Source organism: Tupaia chinensis, unplaced genomic scaffold (genome assembly GCF_000334495.1).
Source record: "Tupaia chinensis unplaced genomic scaffold, TupChi_1.0 Scaffold000542_1, whole genome shotgun sequence".
Lineage (NCBI taxonomy): Eukaryota > Metazoa > Chordata > Mammalia > Scandentia > Tupaiidae > Tupaia > Tupaia belangeri.
The window spans coordinates 3,935,908-3,958,121 of record NW_006160055.1 but is presented as its reverse complement, the minus strand read 5'-3'; the positions used below and the strand labels follow the sequence as shown (position 1 = coordinate 3,958,121).

Sequence of the window (22,214 nt, the reverse complement as noted above, 5' to 3'; positions counted from 1 at the left end):
TGCCCCTCTCTTTCATTCTGTCCCTCTCTGATCAAATTAAAATAAAGTTAAATAAAAATAAATCTTTAAAATAAATAAACCTAGTTGATAATAGAAGTACCTATTCCTGATTAGCATCCATGTATATAGAATAATCAAGGGTAGAAAACCATCGAGATTTATATTTCTGCAACATTAAGTATATAAAAGTATTCTCCAAAATCAAATCTCTCATGTTGCACTCCTGTGTGGTATTGAATGAGTTAATTGTCATATGTTTGCTTGGTTACGGAGCTATGTAAATAAGTAACTAATAGAAAATTAACTTTATGCTATCAATGATGGACTCGACCCAGAAGTTAAATAGGAACTTTTCCTTCTGGCCACTAAAGACTATAAAACATCTTGGAGGAAATACTGTACTAAACTGGCTTAATGAAGTAGAAAATGTTACAGATCTTTTTCTTTCTTTTTTTATTTTTTTGGAGAGGTTTTGCTCTAGGGTGCAGACATAGCCAGACAGACAGAGAGAGACAGAGAGACAGAAAGCAAGAGGCCACGCCACAATCCCTTCTCTTCCATTCTCCTGTCGGGATCTTGGGCATGCACGCACATACGCCCGATGTGAGTTTAAGCCACCAGGTCCAGGACTTGAACCACGGTGGACTACGTGGGAGTCCAGCAACATAGCCATTACGCTAACTGCTGGTCCCTATTACTGATCTTTAAAAGGAGAGATTTCTACCTTCTTTTATTATTTGTAGGATTAGACATGTTTGAAAACGGTTCTCAGACACAGAAAGAAATCTAGTGCACAGATAACCTCTTTTCATTACTAAGGGTTGCTTTCTACTTTAAAATGAAAGTTCACATAATTTACTACTCTGCAAAAAAACAATTTTCAATGAATCACAAAGTGACCTATGCTCTCCAAACTCAGTATTTATAAATGGAACTATCAGCCCTTATAACTGTGTAGCAGAGATCCTAACTGGGGCAGAGTTCAAAGAGAGATCCCTTAAAACAGGAAGTAAGGAGAAACTTCCCAAGCGTTTATTAGCGTGCATATTTTTTTCTTCTTTCCTTATTTGCTAGAGTTTGCATGTGCTCAATGGGATAGCGTTATTTTCATGGTTTCTGAAGAGGCTCCTGAAGAAATATAATGTGTTCATAATTCAGGTTGGATTAAAGACAGATCTGTGGTAGAGAGGTGAGTAGAAACCAGAGTTTGGAGAGGAATAAGGGATGGCTGTGAAAAAACATATTTAGAAAACAGGGTCATGCAATGACCCGAGGTAAATGAGTGGCTCAAGGCAAGAACATTTCTGAGGTCAACAAGTACTTATTTGTATGTCCCAGTAAGGCAACCTGGAAACAAGGATAGACTGGGCCCAGAGAGAAAATGTGAGAAAGGTCACTTGTGTAGGAGCTCAAGGGTCCTGGCTTTGGGGGTAGACAGTTGCAGATTGCCATCTCAGTTTGGCCAGTTGTTGGATTTATAACATAGACAAAGTGCCCAGTTTCCAAATGATTCAATTTCTCAGTTTGTGAAATGGAGTAATAACTGTAGATCACAGAGTTATTTTGATGATAAAGGAATTTAAGAGAACCACTTAGCACTGACACAATAAATACTACTTATTATTTTTCTTATTTGAAAGAGTGCTATGACATCTACCAAGCTATCTTAACCCTATCATACACTAGAGAGGTCTCAAGTAACTCTGCCAGGAGATATTATCCCACTCCAGCTTAACTAAGTATAAAACCAGGGGAGGAAGCATTTAAATGTTAAATTTAAAAATCCTGCTAAAAAACATGAAGACCAAGCATGGGTGACCTGGGCAATGCAGCAGGTATCTGTGTTTGGGGCCAGAGTTTCCTGCACTGATGAACTAGAGTCACTGGTTCTGCCTTTGATGACAAGTTAGAATTCCCTAACGGATTCCCAGAAAGTTCTAGAAGGATTTCTTAAAGACTATGAAATTTCTTTTCAAGCAGGTAGGGGCTTTTAGGGATTGATATTCTGCTGCAATGCTTTCCAGCCGGATGAAATCATAAATGCATACGATTTTAAAACAAAAAGTTAAGCACTTTGAATTTTACAGGTAAAAATAGGTTTCCCCAATGGACTGCCTTGTCATATTGACCATGCAGTGACATATTTTAATACTCACCAAGTCAATCACATATTCATGGACATAAGACAGTGCTATTGTTAAATACTAAAAACGAAGAAGTTATATTGGTCACCAGAAAGCGTTTTGCTGCCTACTTAATAAGAAGTGTTGCTTTCTTCTCTGGCTTCTAAGGCACAGATGAACTTTTGTCTTTTATGAAAGGAAGTTTTAACTTTATCACTTTATACTAATTGTAAGGTATAAAGGAAAAGATTGGTAAAGAGGAATGCAAAGTTATCAAGTCTTTAAAATGCAAATATTTTTAAAGTAAAGAAAATAATTAGTATGTGTTAGTGTACAATCTGGTTTTTGGCCTGAGCTTTAAAAAAAATAGTAAAAAAAAATGTACATCAAACCATTAAACAGAACATTAATCAATCTTGTAAACCACCCATTAATTCCGTAATGTAGTTATTAAAAATGCTCAAGACTAATAGAAATGGATACCCATTCCAAGGGTATGTTCGACCCTCAGGTGAGAATTCTTCAAAGTCTTCACAAATCTTTTTGTGTGAAAAATGGTATTTCAAGACTATCTAATGAGGGTCAAGCAGTGACACAGCAGTAAAGAAATTGGAACTGGATGGGTCCTGGAATGTGACCCCAGGACTCCCCCACGTAAGCTAGGTATGCGTGTGAGTACGCATTACCTGGGCCAGCTAAAACCAGAGATAGATTGCAGTGTGAAGATCCTGTTGTGGGTGCCTGTCTTACTGTATCTGTCTTTCATGCAAGAAATAAAGAAACCTGAAAAAACAGACTCTAATGAACAATTGACTTTTGACCTGCTACTCTCAGGATGCTTCTTTGTAATCCAAAGATAAAGTTTATATACTTAAAACCTGACAAGCTCAGTTGAGAAAGCACACTAAATTAATTCAGGAGAGGTAAATGTTAACCATACATTTTACTTGGAAAGTAGGAATTTATCTCTTACATCTCTAAACCTTTGTATGTGTCTATGGTTAGCTCTCTGTGAATTTCCTTGTATGTGGTAGATAATGCTATTCTGTATATGCAAACATGATATTTTCTAACTCATTAGCAACATCCTATACATTGTCTTACTAGGGGTGATAGTGAATTTATACGGATTTTTTCATTCTCTTATGTCCATCAAGTATTGTCAATATGATTGGCTGAAGATATGTTTTACCAATGGAAGATGCCTCCTGATTAAAAAATCAAGTTTGAGGGGACCAGCAGGTGGCGTGGTGGTTAAGGTGCTTGGACACTCCCACATGGCAGTTCGAGTACCGGACCTGGTGGCTTGCTTTCTCACTTTCCATCTCTCTCTGTGTGTATCTCTCTCTCTGGTCAAATTAAAATAAATGAATGAATAAATAAAATTAAACAAATAATTATTTTAAAAAATTAAGTTTGAGAATGAGGGCAACAATACTGCAATTCAGTTTAGGCCTTTGTTCTGAAAAGTTGTGGTAGAAATCTATCTGTTGAGGCTTACTGCCTGATATTTATTTTCCATACCAAGTGTAAATATAACTTTATAAACTGAGAGAGATTATTTTCACCTAAATAAAAACCCTAGAAAGTCACCATCTCTCTCCAGCCACTTTCTGTCTTTCTCTACACTGCGATAACTAGAGTTCCAGGTTTATTTGTAGTGTGTCTCCACTAGGAATATCACCTATACATGATTGCTTTGGTTGCACTCAGCTTCATATTTCTAATGGGCTTTGTGACACTGAATTTAATACAATAAGATGGAAATATAATACCTTGAACTGGGGAGTCCAGAGTGTACAGCAGATGTTTAACAGTCTTCTGGAGTGTTCTGAAACCTTCGTTAGTTGCAACACGTGGGTAAACCTTCTGTATAACCAGCAGCGCTCTAACGAGTGAAAAAACCAATTAAACCAGACTGTGTTTCAAGGTTTGCAGACAGAAACAAAAGGTTATTCAAGGAGAAAATGGCTACTGTATAGAAAATTATTCTTACAACATAAAAGACAGATGTTGTTTTTGTAATTTAATTACTTGTTTTTCTGTTCATGTGCAAAATCCCAACCAACTATTCTTGAACCAGAGACAGAGCACTTTAGGGGTCTGGGATTCTCAGGCCTTAATGTAATACAGTAATGTTTAGATCTTTTAAATTTTTTTTTTCTGTTAAGTGGTTAGGGGAGGAAAGATCAGTGAAAGGATATCCTTTTTTTTTCCTAATTAAATGAAAAATGTAATATTAGAAATTATTGTTATTAAAAATTAAGGCCAGGCTAAATATCCTATTTCAAAAGTAATTATTATTTAAGCAATTATATATATATATATATATATATTGCTAAATCTACATTTTGTTATTTAAGTATATATATATATATATATATATTTTTAAATCTACATGTGTGTGTATGTGTGTATTTATATATATATTTATACACCTAAAAAAAAAAAGTAATGTTTTTGGGGAAAAAATGGAGCCTGCCCTAATTAAAAATCATACTCTGTCCTCTTAGTGGCCATAAGCTAGATACCAGATGTTGCTCGAAATTAATATCCACACTAATATATATATATATATATATATATTTTTAAATCTACATGTGTGTGTATGTGTGTATTTATATATATATTTATACACCTAAAAAAAAAAAGTAATGTTTTTGGGGAAAAAATGGAGCCTGCCCTAATTAAAAATCATACTCTGTCCTCTTAGTGGCCATAAGCTAGATACCAGATGTTGCTCGAAATTAATATCCACACTAACTGGTACTGTCTTCCTGTGATTTTTATGTTATCAATAAGATGCTCGGTCTACACTGGAGATGAACAATCAGCCAGTTTGCATATGCTTGACTTTATTCTATATTTAAAACAAAAATGAGTTACCTAACAAATGCGTATTTATCCTCTTACAGTCATTAGTACATTTAAAAAAAAATGTTGCTATTGTGTAAGTGTGTCTAAATTTCAAGTATTGTGATTCATACCAAAAATCAAGGGTGAGTCAGCGTTTCAATTAACTTGAGTAGTGACTATAGCAAAAAGCTTTTGTGAACAATTTGCCATTATGAAGTTAAATGCAGTACAAATTAACTAATAGTTTTCTCTCTCAAATATCCAAGTAAGCTGAGAACTTAGTAAGCAACAGATAAAGCCTATGTGTATGCTTTTATGATGTTCTATAATGCTTTTGGAAAATTGAAAATTTAGATTAAGATCATTTTAATTTTAACCTCCTTGATCTAAATGAAAGCTATTTAGACAGATAAATTTTGAGTGACTTCCTAGGTAATATTTTGTGTAACACAAAGCTATGTGTATAGATATGTGTGTATTTTATATATTTTCATTTTTAAAGTGAAAATGAATTAACATTAAACAAACTTTAAAATTCAGTTCCTTAGACATTCTAGCATGTTCTAAGTGTTCAAAAACTGGAATAACTAAGAGCTATTACATTAGAAAGATCAAATATATAAACTGGCAGTGATTCATGACCACTGAAATAGAGTTATTCAGATTAAGTAAAAGTCAAATGCCATTCTATTGAGAAGACAACCTACATAATGTGAATGAATATTTGTAAATCATACATCTGGTAAAGGGTTAAATTCCAAACTATGTAAAGAGCTTTATTCTTGATTTTTAAAAAAAGGACTCGATTTAAAAATGAGCTAAGAATGGGGCCGGCAGGTTAAGGATGTTGGACTCCTACATGGTCAACTGCGGTTCAATTCCCAGATCTGGCAACTTGCTTTCTCTCTCTCCCGGTCTCTCTCTCTCTCCCTCTCTGATCAAATTGAAATAAATAAATGAATGAATAAATAAAGTTAAATAAAATAATTTTTTAAAATGGGCTAAGTACAAGAATAGATGTTTTTCTAAAGACTTACGAATAGCCAACAGTTATATGAAAAAATACTCATTGTCACTAATAATCAAAACCACAAGGAGATATCAGTTCACACCTTACAAGATGGATATTAATGAATGAACAAAAGACAACAAATATTGGCAAGGATATGAAGATATTAGAACCCTTGCATACAGTTGGCAGGAATACAAAATGTAGCTGCTGTGAAAAACAGTATGGCAATTCCTCAAAAAATCAAAAATAGAACTACCATATGACCTAGCAATTCCACTTCTGAAGTGTTAGCCAAAAGAACAAAAGAACTAAAATCAGGATCTTGATGAAAAATTAGCACTCCAGTAGCCCTCCAATAGCCAAGATATGAAAACAACCTACATGTCCATAAACAGATGAATGGATTTTAAAATGTAATATAGGGGAAGGTCTTGAAAACATTCATAGAAAAAGCATCTTATGCATAGATTTAAAAATTTTTTGCATCAAAATAAATTTATACTTTAATTCCATTTTCCAAGAACTTTTTGAATTCCCTTCTATATACACAATGGAGTATTATTCAGCCTTTAAAAAGGAGGAGATTCTGTGATACGCAACAATAAGAATAACATGCAGATATTATGCTAAGTGCAATAAGCTAGACATAGAAAGACAAATGCTACAAAATTCCACTTATGTGAGGTATCTAAAATAGTCAAATTAATAGAATCAAAGAGTGGAATAGTGATTTCCAAGGGCTGAAGAGAGAAGGAAGTGGGGAGTTGTTCATAAGTAGGCATAAGGTTTCAGTTCAGCCAGATGAATAAGCTCTAGAGATCTGTTGTGTAACATTACAGCTATAGCTAACACGTTAAAATTTTGTTAAAAGGATCATTCTTTAGGTGTTCTTATGACAATAAAATATGAAGGTTCTAAAAGGCAAATGCCATTTGTTTACAATAACTTGAAGTGAAAGAAATCAAAATACGTCTCCTTAAAGTACTGAGGATTGTTGAACTGAAGGTTAGAATGAAGGGGAACTTTCTCTCCTTTCCCATCTACTTGAGTGCAGGGCATAAATCCTTCCCTGTGGACAAAGCTTACTTATCAGCTCAGGTGTGACCAGCAGATCGCATGGCTACATCACTGGACTCCCACGTAGTCAACCATGGTTCGAGTCCTGGACCTGGTGGCTTAAACCTCATACCAGGTGCATGTGCATGTGTGCCCAAAATCTTAAGAGGAGAATGGAGAAGAAGAGATTACAGAGTGGCCATCCTCCTGGGGGTGATTTCTCACTTTCTATCCCTGTGTCTCTCCGGCAAGCGCATACATCTCTCTTAAAACAAAAACAAAAACAACGACGAAAATAAAACAAAAAACAAAACCAACTTATCAGCTCAGGAAGGACCAAGAGGGACCAGAGGAATTGGGAAGCAAACTTTACAACTGTCTCTCAGTTTTTCCACCAGTAGAACCCGGAACTATTGGTCCTTTGTCTTGTCATTAAAAATTGATCAATTATGCTTTGTTGGAGATAGTATATAATCTTAAGACACCAAGTCACTGCTATGAGAGGGTTCCTTCTCAACTGAGACTACTCCTGTATCATAGTCACATGAAAATATTATATGCTTTTTACTTGGTAATTTGACTTGTTTTCAGCAGAGTGTCTCAACTAAGAACTTACGAAGGTTAAGAAAACATATCTCTTTGTTCCCTTCAGAAGCTACTTCTTCATAAGCTGTTTTCATTATTATGTAGACTGTTTTTCATTTGTAATCATTATTTGACAGCATATTCTATTACATGATACCAAAATATATAATAATTTTATTTTTAATTTTAGGAAAATTAAAATAGTCCTAATATCTTTTCTACATAATACTCCACTAAAATGATGCCCGAAATATTTTTTGGACTTTTCTCTCTTCTGCTGAAAATTATTTTATGCAGTTTTTGTTTTTTAATCAAATTTGATTGACGTATAATTCACATGTAATAAGATGCACCTATTTTAGGTATATAGTTCAGAGTTTTGATAAATATATACACTCATGTAACCATCATGCCAATTAACAGTTACCCCAGAATCCAGTGATCTGATTTCTTTCTTTGTTTTTTAGGATTTTGCCATAGGGCTCATGTACTTGCTGAAGACAAATAGAGAGAAAATGAAAAATCACTCCCTTCGCCCCTCTCCCCCAGGAGAATGACCACACTGCCATCCCTTCTCCTCCATTCTCCTTTCAGGATTTTGGGCACACATATACATGTGCCTGGTGCAATTTTCAAGCTACCAAGTCCAGAACTCGAACTGTGGTCAGTCATGTAGGAGTCCTGCGCCTTAGTGACCACACCACCTGCTGGCCCCTCCACTGATCTGATTTCTAGCATTATCGATTAATTTATACAATTCTAGAACTTCTTGTGAATAGAATCATACAATATCTACACAGCATGGATAAATTATCTTGCCAGCATGATAACAATGAGACTTATTAATTTTGTTGTGACTCAATAAACTTTATTTATTTATTTAGAGTTTTTTTCTATAGGGCGTGTGTGCTTGCTAGAAAGACAGAGAGAGACAGAGAGATAGAAAGCGAGAAAGCAGCCCCGAGGGGTGATGGCCACACCGCAATCCCCTCTCCTCCATTCTCCTCTTGGGATCTTGGGCACACATGCACACACACCTGGCATGAGTTTAAGCCACCAGATCCAGGACTTGAACTGTGGTCAACTACATGAGAGTTCAGCGACATAGCCATTACACTAACTGCTGGTCCCAATATACTTATAAGACTCAAATAAGATTAATATACCAACACAAGAGTTTTGAAATAGAATTTTGGACTGATATAAGCTCTTGAGAGCATTCTAAAGTGAGAACAATCTCTCTGAGACTTTGAACATTTAAAATAAAATACATCGATTATTAACACATTAGAGAGGCAGCCTTAGTTCAGGAGTTAAGAGACACAGATTCAAATCTTCTTAGCTTCATGATGAGCAAATACGGAATTTTTGTAAACCTCTGTTACCCCATTTATAAAATAAAGTTTGTTGTAAAATTCAATGTGATGATACATATAATCTGCCCAGTAAAGTGTCTGGCATATAATAGGCACTTAATAATTGATAGCTGTTGATGTAGTAGCTGTTTTCTTTTCATGCAGATTTCCAAATTAGCTAGAGAGGACAGTCAAAACCTAAGTACTGTCCATTAAACTGTAAATGCTAACCAGGCTTAGACCAATTTTATGAGAAAAGCAGCCTTTAAAGGAGTTTCTTCTACAGAAATATTTTAAATCTTTGTGACATATGAACTCCAAATCCATACCGGATTTCCAACCCAATATGCAAACTTAGATCTGTCTTGCGTTGGCTGTACGTGAGGGAAGCCAACCCCACTGGAGTCACAGTACCACATTCCAATTAGCAGGGTTGTTTTTTATTGGATGGCACCAACTGAAAACCAACAAGATGTCTTATCCAGGTAGCTTAAATGCTAGATGTGCAGAGCTGAGGTTGTCCCTGAATGAGTCAGTCACCAGCCCAACCTACTTTTGGTTCTGTTACCTCATTCATGGAATTGTCACTCTGAATTATCATTCTGGGACACAGAGTGACAACACAGCAGTTAGGATTAAGGTCTCTCCCTATGTCCTCATGGACACTCTGGTAGCTCTGATAACCGCAGTGTTTTTCTTCTTTGCTGAATGAATACACTCACCTTCATTGTTAAACTCTGCAATAAGGTGCTGAAGGATCATTGGCTCTGTGTTTAAATTCTCTACCCAAAAGTGATCCTTACAAGTTACCAGTGGAAAACAAAAACAAAGAAAACCCAAACCTTTGTGAATGGATACATTTCACTGCATTCTTACGTTTTCTTACCTGTTCGCCTTTCGAAGAACATCAAACAAATTGGTTATTGATGTGTCGTTCTGAAGCACACTTGAAAAACTGGAGAGAAGCTGCCACACAGCTGTCTGCTCCTGCACTTGTGAGAAGAAGGACAGCACTTTCACCATTTCCTGAAATACTACCTTCTGATTGTTGGGGTCTCTTGATACCTTCAAAAGATAAGGACATGAAGAGAGGGAAATGAGATTTTAACATGTGTAATCATATGCTTCATAGTTTTTAAAAGCATCAAAAACATAGGTGTTCATGGGACCAGCAGTTGGCATAATGGTCATGTTGCTGGATTCCCATGTATTCTACCATGGTTTGAGTCCTGGACCAGTGGCTTAAACTCATGCCGGGTGTGTGTGTGCGTGCCCAAAATCCCGAGAGGAGAATGGAGGAGAAGGGATTGTGATGTGACTATTCCCCCTGGGTGGTGAATTCTTGCTTTCTGTCTCTCTGTCTCTCTCTGTCTTTCTGGCGAGCGCACATACCCTATAGCAAAAACCTCTCCCCCACCCCCCCAAAAAATAGATGTTCATATTAACGATTCTTGCAGATCTTCACTGAGTTTGAAGTCATCTTGGAAAAACCACAACCATTCCTAATCTTAAACATAATTGGATTTTTTTCTTATAGCTCCAGAAATTGGCATAAAGTTTGATTAACAGAGCAGTTTTTATGTAAACAAATTTTAAATTGTTTATTTGAAAAGAAAAATTTCCTAAAATAAAATTAGCTTCTGAGTAATATTTTTCTTTTTCCTTCAGACCTGGCTTAAAAGTTACAGATGTAGCTTTCCCATACCCATCACTAGAACTTAGGTTATTTGGGTAGAGTCCTTAAAGCTAGCATACAGGTAGAGAGACAGAGACAGAATATAGATGCATTCACAATATATATTCATATATATATAATATGAAAATGTTAACTATTACAATTATGCACACTTGAAGCAATAAAGTATTTCCAGAGTTCTGTTGCAATGCCAGGAATATTAATTATAAAATATGATGTCTAGTGTGTGAATCTATGTAATAATCGCATCCTGTACTATAATTAAACAGACAAATAAAAACCATGACTTTGATTCTTGCTCTGTATTATAGGATCTACCCAGGACTTCCAGAGGTATTTTCTTTTTCTTTTTTAAAAATTTTTCCAGAGGGTATGATAGCACACTGCAGAAGGACAAAGAGAGAGGAGAGAAGGAAAATGAAAAAGCAACATCAATGGAGAATGATCACTTTGTAATCACTTCTCTGTTTCTCCCTCCTTTTGGGATTTTAGACACACACACACACACACACACACACACACACACACATACCAGGCTGGCAGGTTAGTTTTTTTTTTTTTCAAACCACTAGTCTGGGACTCAAAACTTGCTGCCAGCCATGAGAAATCCAGCCACCTTCACCAACCCATGGGCTGCTCTATAATTTTTTTTATTATATTTCCATCCAAATCAATGTTCTTAATAAGGTAATTCATCCTAGTAAAGTTAAGCTTTTGATCTCTCCCAATTCAAGTTCTTTCATGCTGAGTACATGATTTTGAACAATGTGTTTCTGAACACACATTCTACTCTACCTGACTACCACATTTGTTAGGGAAGAATTCTAAGTGTTTTGTAGTGGACTGAAGTTAGTATAATAGCATCTCTAATCCAGTTCATTTCACATATTCAAATTAATACGGGGTAATTTAAGCATTCTGTACTTTATGAAATTATTTTCAATAAAATTCAGAGAATCAAGGGGAGAATATTAAAAGTGAACCTGTTTAATTTATTCTTGTCCATAAAATTTCAAGAGAATTTTAAAAACATTTTGTGATTTTTCGTTGTTTGGGAGATTTCATTAAATGCAGATTATTAGTGTCTTATTTTACTATTGTCATTGAAGATTAGCCTATGCAAAGGGACATTAGCACTTCATAGTGGAATATTTCTTTTTTCTTTCTTGTTTTTAATTCATGCACACACAGGAAAGAAAAAGAGAAGCATCCTCTGCAAGGCTCCGGTCATGTCACAATCTCCTTCCTCCAGTCCTCCAACCCACCAGAATCCCGAACGCTTGCAATGTGCCCTGCATGTTTTCAGGCCAGCTGGGCTAGGGACCAGAACTGTGGTTGGCATGTGGCTTCTGGTAAGTGGTGTGCTATAAATAGAAGATACTGTTTCTAATGTATAGTATTTTGAGGAGAAGAATACATTATTTCATCAACTTTCACTTTTCCAGTTAGATTTGAGGACAGTGAAAAAACTTCCAAATTTTGATAGTTATATAGCTTTAATAGTGTTAAGTTATTAAACTTGAATCACATTTTGTGTAATCTCATTTAAATATCTCAGAAAACAGTTGATCTTCATTCACCATAGATCAAAGTGATATTTCATCTGCATGGGTGTGTCTGTATTAACCATAATGCAATATTTTTGGCTCAACATTGAAATCATTTCAATGTTGCACATTTAAATGATAAATGGATATTATTTCAGATTAAACACTGTGGGGGCAGGCCTGGTGGCTCAACAGATAAGGGAGATCTCACATGGCTGACTGCATTTCAAATCCCAACCTGAGCAGCTTGAAAAATATGCTGGACACACGAGCATGTATGCCCCAAATCCCAACACGATAGAGAAATGAAGAAAGAATTGCAGTGTGACCACACTATTGGGGGTTGCTTTCTCCTTCTCTCTCTCTCTCTGATGAAAGCACGCATCCTCCGGCAATTAAAAAAAAAAAAAAAAAGAGTAAATGATGTGTTTAAATATCTATGTAACAAGTACCTGCAAAGGTAAGCAAATATTCTAGGCAGTATTTTGCAGCTCATGTGGACTCTCTTCTTTTTGACTCAAGATGAATCACTTCATGGATCCAAGAATGGAAACAATACCTCTATTGTTTTTGAGACCTTTATTGGTCTAAAGGATTTAAACTTACCTGAGAGAACTGTTTTTGTAGTTCTTGGAGAGAAGACTCTAAAAGGGTCATGTTGGAAAGGCAAAATTTATTAAAAACATTTTTTCCTAGACTGGTCCAAGAGAAGGCATAATTCTCAGTATATCCTGGGTAGTCCTCACATAATTCTCTTCGTATGTCTTCTGAAGTTGAATTTTGCTTTAATAGCTAAAAACATGTGCAAGAGGAATGGGACAATTATGTTAATAAATGTAGGTGTTAAAATATTCTAGTCTTCAAAGAAATTGACCTGTCTTTATGGTAGCCATTTTAAGGTCCTGTATTGTAACAACTACTAAAATAATCAAATACATTAAACGCTTACCCATGAGGAATTGAAGAGAATCTGTTAAGTTCTTGTCATCATTATGATTTCAAAGATTTATGTATGACTAATTTAACTGGACTCATTTCTTGTCTCTGACCATAAAACCTAAACAAACCAGGTCTTTCCTGACAAAAATCTTTAAGCATACAAATCTTATTCAACTTTCCTGGGCATTGAGTGGCAGAATCTCAGGTGTCCTAACTCCATGACCCTTCATGGGAAATTGGTCATGCTCTTTGGGAGATTTCCAAGAAAAAGAGCTTCGAGGTCTAGTCTTAGGGCTAACCACCTTATCTATGCAAGTGGGTAAACATGGACTACATTTCATGGGCAAAGCAGTTCTTCTCTTTGTTTTATGTTTAGAAAGAATAAAGAAAAACATATATATATATATATATGTATATATGTGCTTTTACATATGAAAATATGTAAAAGTACATATAATTGGTAAAAACAATAATTAGAAATCATATTTATTTATTTTATCTTCAGCGATTTTTGCTATAGGGCTCATGTGCTCACTGAAGAGACAGAGAAAGACAGAGAGATAGAAAGTGAGAAATCACACACACACACCCCCCCCCCAAGGGGAATGACTATACTGCAATCTTCAATCCCTTCTCTTTCATTCTCCTCTCAGGATTGTGAGCATGCACATACATGCACCTGGCATGAATTTCAAGCTCCTGGGTCTGAGATTCAAACCACAGTCAACCATGTGGGCGTCCAGTGCCTTAACCACTATGCTACTTGCTGGCACCGGAAATCATTCTTACAGTTCCCTATATATTTAATAAAGTAGGCCAATCACAGAAACAGCAATATTTTCACCATGGGAACCAGCAGATGGCATAATGGTTACATTGTTGGATTTTCATGTAGTCAACCATGGTTCAAGTCTCAGATCTAAAACTCACACTGGGAGTGTGTGTGTGCATGTCTAAGATACCAGGAGGAGAATAGAGGAGAAGGGATTGCTGTGTGGCCATCCCTCCAGGAGGTAATTTCTCGTTTTCTGTCTGTCTGGCGAACACATGTGACTTATAGCAAAAATCGCTCTTAAAAACAAAATACTGACCAGATTCACCATTATTAAGTTATTTAGGTATTTATAGAGCCAGTTATACTTTGTCGTAATACTTAAGGGCCCCCTCCTAGCAATGAATTTTTATTACGAACCCTGTGAGGTGAGGGTCAACTTCATCCTTCTTTTAAGTTTATATTATAAAATCTACATTCTGCCTTTCAGTGATTCAACTTTGAAATGTAATGGAACAAGACAAGATCTACTTTTCTAGAATATACTATAAGAGTCAGTTCTTCTAGTCATTCATTCACATCACTAACATTACACATAAACTCATGCCAAAATGATTTCTCTACTCATTCTTGCTAGGGTTGCAGAAAGCAGTAAAGAGAAAGAAAGAGGAACAGAGAGATTGCTGACACAGGTATCAATATGCCATCCTAATTTTTACATCCCTTCCCTGCTCCAACTACTGTAGAAATATGTATCTATACATAGAAAATTCATTTTTTGGCTTATCTCCCCTAGATATATGGCTCAGTGCTGCCTCACAAAATTCTGAAATTTTATTTCATATGAGAAAAAGAACTTGGGAGTTTCAATACCACAAAATGGTATTATTGAGAATAGCATTGCTATTCTAGATTTAAAGAATCTATTTGATTCAATGTGAGACAGTCTGCTTCGAGGAACCAATATGGAAGAAATAAAATGGAATAGAATAACTTTCTCTAATTTGCACACTGGCCTGATTGGAGGAGGCTTTAGACTGAAACTATCCGGGCATGTCGAAGGACTTCTTATGCCAACAAGGAGCTTTAGAGAACTTAAATATTATGTAAACTAGACTTTCAACTCTAGACTGGACTGAATGTGAAAGTCATAATTCAGCCAGTAATGGCAGAGTTGTCTTGATAAGTATGGGGAATTTTTCTGGACTCCATTTTTGGACTGTCTTTTGTCTTATTTAAATAACCTGGCTTATTGACTCATCTTCATTATACAAAATGTCAATCTAAAGATAGATAACAAAGACATATTAAGCAGCAGTGGTTATGGTTACTGCATTGTAAATAAAAGTCAGCGAAATGTCTTGTGATTCATATGGAAAAAATTTCTTTTACATAATACATGGATATATTACTTAAAATGATGGTGTATGCGTATATGAGAGAGCAAGAGAGAGAGAAGTGAGAGAAGATAGTCTAATACAAAATACTGAAAATGACTTGTTCATTGTTGAGGAGCACAGAAGGCTAAACTCCAATGCCCATATATCCAGTCAAATAACTTACATGTATGAACCCGGCTGGATGAAAGACAGTAAGGAGAAATGGGGATTATAGTTAACAAAAGAGTACCTGTTCTGCCTAATGGGATTTCCTAAAATGACTGTACACACACACACACGTAGTTCACAGGCTGCCAGTTCAAACTTATAATAAATTTATGTTCATATTCTTGCAATCTAGAACATCTTGAGTGAATGATTGTTAGGAAACAGAGCAATCCAGCTCTCTAAAATATGCTAAGAATAAGGATTTTCCTACTTTGGGTGAGATTCTCTATAGCTCTAATTTTTCCAAAGACATTATTGTGTATATAAGGCAGTAAGTTTGAACAGTGGTATCGCTTTATTTGGTCCTTTTCTCTTTCCTATTTCAGAAAATTCAAAGATCACATGCATGTCTCTCTAATTTTCACTAAATGAAAACCTTAAGTTCAATAAAGGAACTTAACATGGATGTAAATCAATACCCGAGACCTTAAGGAATTCAGAATGTCTTAAAATGGAGACTCTTATGTTTATTAAAGACCTCCTAGGAAAAAATTCTGTCTGAGGTATTATTCTAAACAGGAAAGGTGCTCCAAAACCTTTCCTATTGGGAGATCTTTCTATTAACATAAAAGGTGTTTGCTCAATCACTCATCATCACCTGTCCATTACAAAATAGAAAGAAGTTACCTTTTCCAAACCAAGGATCCGTGCAAGTACTTGACTGCCATTGAAAGTATCTGTCCTGGCACTTTCCAAATCAGAACTTGGACTGGGAAATACTGTGGCTGCGGTAGAAGAAAGAAGAAATTAGCATTCTAAACACACACACATGGGCAGGATCCCATAATAATCCATAAAGAGCACTTCTGCCTTCATATACCCCACAGCAAGACTATACTCAAATATGCCTCTTCCATAAAAATTTCATACTGGTGAAATGGCAAATTTGATGGGTTTTTCTTTTCACATAAAATTGTGACGATTTTGGTCTGTCCCTGGTTTTTTTCTGATCATTAAGATGTCATTTGCTTTCATTCCAGTTTCTGTCATTAAACTTCATCACCGATATTATTACCCAATAAACTGAATCATTTCAGTGCAGGCCTAGAGGATTCGAGGTGCCTCCACTAGCTCCACAGATCCATCATGTCCAACATCTGTTCAAAGGATCTGCCAATGCACATCTGGTGATAATGGTCTTCCTTTTTAATTATACAACTGGGACACTGAAATCTGCTTAGGATCATAAATTCTCTCCTCCCCAAAGTGGTTTCTGAATGATATTTCAGATCAAATAAATGGGATGAAGCAATTAGTCTGGACTACAGTACACTCTAATTAAGTAATTCCCCCAGTGGCCTCATCTAGTACTATGTATAATGTGGCAGAGCTTTTTGGGTTTGGAGCATTAGTGTGAATACTACGTTCATATCTATAGCATGGACAGTCATTAAGCCGTATGGCGACTTTTATCAATTTTGGACAGAAGTGCTTTGTTATGCTCACAGCAAAGAATTATTTATTTTTTTAAAAGAAGTTTTGGCATGTGTACTCTCTGGAGAGAGACACACACAGACAGTGAGAGGAAAGTGAGAAATCATCCCCCAGGGGGATTGGCCACTCCACAATCCCTGCTCCTCCATTCTACTTTTGGGGGTCTTGAACATGCATGCGTACGTGTCCAGCATGAGTTTTAAGCCACCAGGTCTGACACTTGAACCGTGGTCGGTCATGTGGGAGACGAGCAATGGAACTGTTACGCCACACACTGGTCCTCAGCAAAGAATCTTAATATTAAAATATTCTGTCACCAGCACCAGTAGGGTCTAGTATTTTGGATGCTGAAAATTTACCATGTTATTTTGCTAAACCGAGGCAATGCATTTGTGAGATAACTGGCCATAGAAACACAATCTATGACCACCAAGAAAAGCAAAACTCACTGGATTGTAACACCATGACCTTATTTCTGCAGTGCTTTAACCTACTCAGCCAGATACCCACAGATCATTCACGAAGGAACATTAGCACCTCAAAATCATCTGACAACCGTGTTCCTAGCACATTAACATGGGACTCCTTTCACTTGGTCCACCAACTTGTATTAGAATGCCATTTAATACAAAAGTCTTTAAAAAACATTTCTTCCCCCCCCACCCGCCAAGAACACCAATCATATTCCAATGTATGGGAATCTTTGTTTTGTTTGTTAATATGTCCCTAGCTCTGAATGTATACACAAGAGCAGGTGCCCAATAAATATTTGTCAAATGAATGTAAAAAAAATTTGTTTGTTCCAACAGTTTATTCTCAATGTATGGCTTTAAAAAAATAAAAGTTTTTGTGTATGCATTTCTTCCATGAGAGGGAGGCACCCCTAATAAGATATGTATGTTGCAGTCCACCCCAGCCCCAGGCTGCCCAGATCACAGGCAGGTACATGCATGCACATCCGACATGCAGAGGGAATCCAGTGGGGTGCAAGCGTACACTCTCCCATGTTCCCATGTGCTACTGCTGTGCCTCTGTCTGGCCCTCCGCTTGTGGCTTCTAATCAGTGTTTTTCAAGTGCACTTTCATCAGATTCTTTCAGCTACCTGTGTTTTTATAGAGATACTCAGGAAGATTTTCTTTATTCCTTCCTTTTTTTTTTTTAAGAGAGATTTTTGCTATAGGGCATGTATGCTCACTGGAGGGACAGAAACAGAAAGTGAGAAATCACCCCCCAGAGTAAATGGCCAGGTCTCAATCTCTTCTCTACTTTCCTCTTGGGACTTTGGGCATCCACGCACACACGCCTAGCAAGATTTTTAAGCTGTTCAGCCCGGGACTGGAACCACAGTCAGCCACGTGGGCGTCCAACGACATAACCATTACGCCATCTGCTGGTCTCAAGAAGATTTTCTACACGTGAAGGTTATAACTACTGGTCTAGATGTGAGGCAGTAATATAATCAATCCCACAGGAGATGGTGAGAGTGAGCACTAAGCAGAAGGAAGAAGCATATAGCTGAAAGAGTACTGGCCTGAAGTCACTCTAGTGCCAGCTGTGCTCTGTGACCAATAGACACAAACTTAATTTTGCTAGGCCTTACAATCCTCATCTATGAAATGAAAAGCGTAAGTAAATCTCGGAGAATCTTTCCAATAATTTTTATTACTGACCTTTCTAGCTGTCTCAGCATCATCTAACTGCAGACAGCTACTGAGTCCAGAGTCAATTCTGTGAAACAGTGCAATTCTTACATCTAGGATTTGCTCCTATAGGGTATTTTATGAGAACTTAATTCTAATTATTCTCAGGAACTTTGTTTTGAATAATTATACTACCACACTCAGACAGCCAGGAGGAAATTTTAGATCTCTTAAGGATATGCTGAGCATTCCGTCTTCGTTGGAAAAGTTTAAAGTATAAGCCTTTTAAGATTAGACCTTTCCTGTTCCAAAGGCTTGTTCTAAACTCTATAGAAGAGAATAGCTCACCCAGCGATGCATGCGTTCTTTCTGGAACTTGGGTGCTCTGGAGTGATAAATTGCTGTCCGTCTCCCGGTTAGATGACTTTCTCAGAATTTCACTAGAGAAGAAAAAGCAAAAACTCTATAACTTCTCCCACATTAATTTCAGTTAGTTACAGCAGTGTATTATGTGGCAGACTCCAGGGCTTTCTGAGGATTTTCAAATTTTTAATATACTTTCTGGATTTTAATGGAAGAATTCACCTAACCGTACACCAATGAATATATAAGGCGGCTGACAAAGTAAACTTTTATTCAAAGAATATGGCTTACATGAGGTTTAAAATAGTTATTTTTACTTTAATCTTATAGGAAGAAAATTACTTTTAAGAGACATTAGAATAAATACTGAAAGCGTTTGTGATATATTTTTTTCTCCTAAAAAGTTAATAGATCCAACAGATAAGCACTTAAGAACACTTTGGGGACTAAAACGAAGGTCTGATTATTTGTTAGCGTTGAAAGAAAAACATATTTTCTATGTTAAAGTTTAGATGGTATTTTTTTTTTGGGGGGGGGAGAGGTTTTCGCTATAGGGCACATGCGCTCGCCAGACATACAGAGACATAGAGACAGAAAGCGAGAAATCACTCCCCAGCGGGGATGGTCACGCTGCAATCCCTTCTCCTCCATTCTCCTCTCGGGATCTTGGGCACGCACGCACACGTGCCCAGCATCAGTTTTAATCCACTGGGTCCGGGATGCGAACCGCGGTCGACTATGTGGGAGTCCAGTGACATAGCCATTACGCTAACTGCTGGTTTCCAAGTTTAGATGGCATTTTGAAGATTTTTTCAAGTTGAACACTTGTAAGGCAGATTGAAGGAAGAAGGAAAAGAAGGAACATGAATTGAGTATTTAGTCTGGGCTAAGAGCTGTAGTTGGTACCACTGAGGAATAACATTACGACAGGTTTTCAACTGTGGTAAACATATTGATGAATAAAAATAGTATTGCAGTGCCAGGAATTCACGGAAGAAAATGTTATTAGAATTTCCACATTTTTATAACCTTGCTTTTTATTTTAAAATATTTTTTAGTTTTTGCTAGTATGTTCATGTTTGCTGGAGAGACAGAGAGAAAGAAGAAAAAGGGAAAGTGACAAATTATACCCTGGGCTGGGGTTGGGGTGGGACGGGTATCACAACTCCACAATCTCTTTTCCTCCATTCTCCTTTCAGGATCTGGGACATGCACACATATACACACACCAGCGTATTTTCAAAGTCGTTAGGTCCAGGACTCAGCCATGTGGGTCCATCCACCTTTAACCACCACGCCATCTGGCTGGCCTAGTACCCTTTCCTTTTGAAAAATCTGTTTTCAGGGCTGGCAGGTGGCACAGTGCTTAAGGGTGCTGGACTCCCACTTGGCCAACTGTGGTTTAAGTTCCAGACCTGGTGGCTTGCTTTCTTGCTTTCTGTCTTTCTCACTCGGTCCCTCTCTGGTCAAATTAAAATAAATAAATAAATCACTTATTAAGTTAAATAAAATAATTCTTAAAAAGAGAAAAATATGTTTTCTGTTGATTATTTTATTATTAAGATTGAGATAATTTTTTTTTTGAAAACTGTATGTACAGGTAAAGTACCTGAAATTAATGTCTGCATTTAAAAAATAAAATCAGTCCAACTATCTAGATGTGAATACTTTTTCAAATTTCAAAAAGTCGGTGAATTTTGTGTAGTTGTTTATTAAAAAGATTAATTAAGGTACGTAAAGATATATATATAAAATAATGAAAAAGCAAGGAATTCTGCAGACTACTGTGATTCAATATGACTTTTGTTTTAAAACAAAGATCTCAATCCTTTGGTTCCAAGGTATTTTGTGTTTCATAATTGGAAAAAGAAAAAGGAGTGATATTTGTTTTCATTCCCTAGTGTTTTTCCAATATTCTCCATAAAATGTACGGGTTGCTCCCAAAGTTCTGCATTCTTAATGTATATTTGAATTATTCATGACAATGACTGTATTCCCCTAAATCTTTTCACATTCTTCATGCTGAATATTTGGATGGGAAAATTGTTCAGATAAAAATAAGAACTGACCTGAACCTTTTCCCTTCTCTCAAAAAGTAGTTTAGAAAGTTTGAGAAAGTCGGGTTTACTTTTATTTTTCTTGACATTTTTTTAGTTCAGCTTGCAATACCATGAGGAAGACTACTGAATATCAATACATTTTGAAAACAAAGGGAAAACTGTCTTCATAAAAATTTAAAGGATTAGGGACAGCAACAAAAACCAAAGGGAGAATGACAGAGATCAAATGAGCAATGAAGGAGCAAGAAAAAAACAGAATAATAAATGAGAGAGGAGAAGGGAAAAAGAAGGCAGTGGAAAGTTAAGAAAGTGTGCTCCTGGAGAAGAAAAAGCTGCATCTGCTCCACAGAGGGCACGTTACCCATCTTCCTGCTTTCGGATAAGACCCCTAAATCCACTCCTGCAAATACTCTTTAAACACAGTGGAAAGGCTCATTCTCTTCCCAGCAAGTGGTTAGCTCAGCAAGTCTGAGTTTGTTCAACAGTGAAATGACTGTTTCCAGACAAGGAATCATCTTTCTTTCTTTCCTTTCTTCTTTTTCTTTTTTTTTTTCTTTTTTACTTTTTCTTTTTCTCTTTCTTTTTCTTTTCTGTTTCTTTTCCCTTTTCTCGTTTCTTTTCCTTTTTCTTTTCTTCTTTTCTCTTTTCTTTTTCTTTTTTCTTTTTTTTTTGGAGAGATTTTCACTGTAGGGCGCGTGCGCTCGCCAGACAGAGAGAGACATAGAGACAGAAAGCGAGAAATCACCCCCCAGGGGGGATGGTCACGCCGCAATCCCTTCTCCTCCATTCTCCTCTTGGGATCTTGGGCACGCACGCACACGCGCCCGGCGTGAGTTTTAAGCCACCGGGGCCGGGACACGAACCACGGTCGACTACGTGGGAATCCAGCGACATAGCCATTACGCTAACTGCTGGTTCCCTTCTTTTTTCTTTTTGAAAGGTTTTTGCCACACGGCACATGCATTCACTGGAGAGGAGACAGATGGAGCGAGAGAAAGTGAGAATCACTGCACCACACGGAGTGATTCCATCTTCTCCATTCTCCTCCTGGGATTCTGGGCAATCATGCAAACATGCCCAGCATGATTTTCAATCTGCCGGGTCCTAGATGCAAACCACAGTCAGCCATGTGGGAGTCCAGTGCCTTAACCACCACACCACCTATTGG

At 36.8% G+C, this 22,214-nt stretch overlaps 1 protein-coding gene across 2 annotated transcripts in view; it reads right to left on the bottom strand.

Moving 5' to 3' along the window:
• The window catches only part of ABCA12 (ATP binding cassette subfamily A member 12), a 217,443-nt gene that overhangs the window by 112,441 nt on the left and 82,788 nt on the right, over positions 1 to 22,214 (bottom strand). For both annotated transcript variants that reach the window (XM_006157460.1, XM_006157461.1), the window contains exons 4-8: positions 18,972 to 19,063; positions 16,176 to 16,273; positions 12,837 to 13,022; positions 9,874 to 10,052; positions 3,899 to 4,011 (exon numbers count right to left, since the gene is read on the bottom strand). In XM_006157460.1, coding sequence (XP_006157522.1) covers positions 3,899 to 4,011; positions 9,874 to 10,052; positions 12,837 to 13,022; positions 16,176 to 16,273; positions 18,972 to 19,063 — 668 coding nt within the window. The remainder of the gene's footprint in view (positions 1 to 3,898; positions 4,012 to 9,873; positions 10,053 to 12,836; positions 13,023 to 16,175; positions 16,274 to 18,971; positions 19,064 to 22,214) is intronic.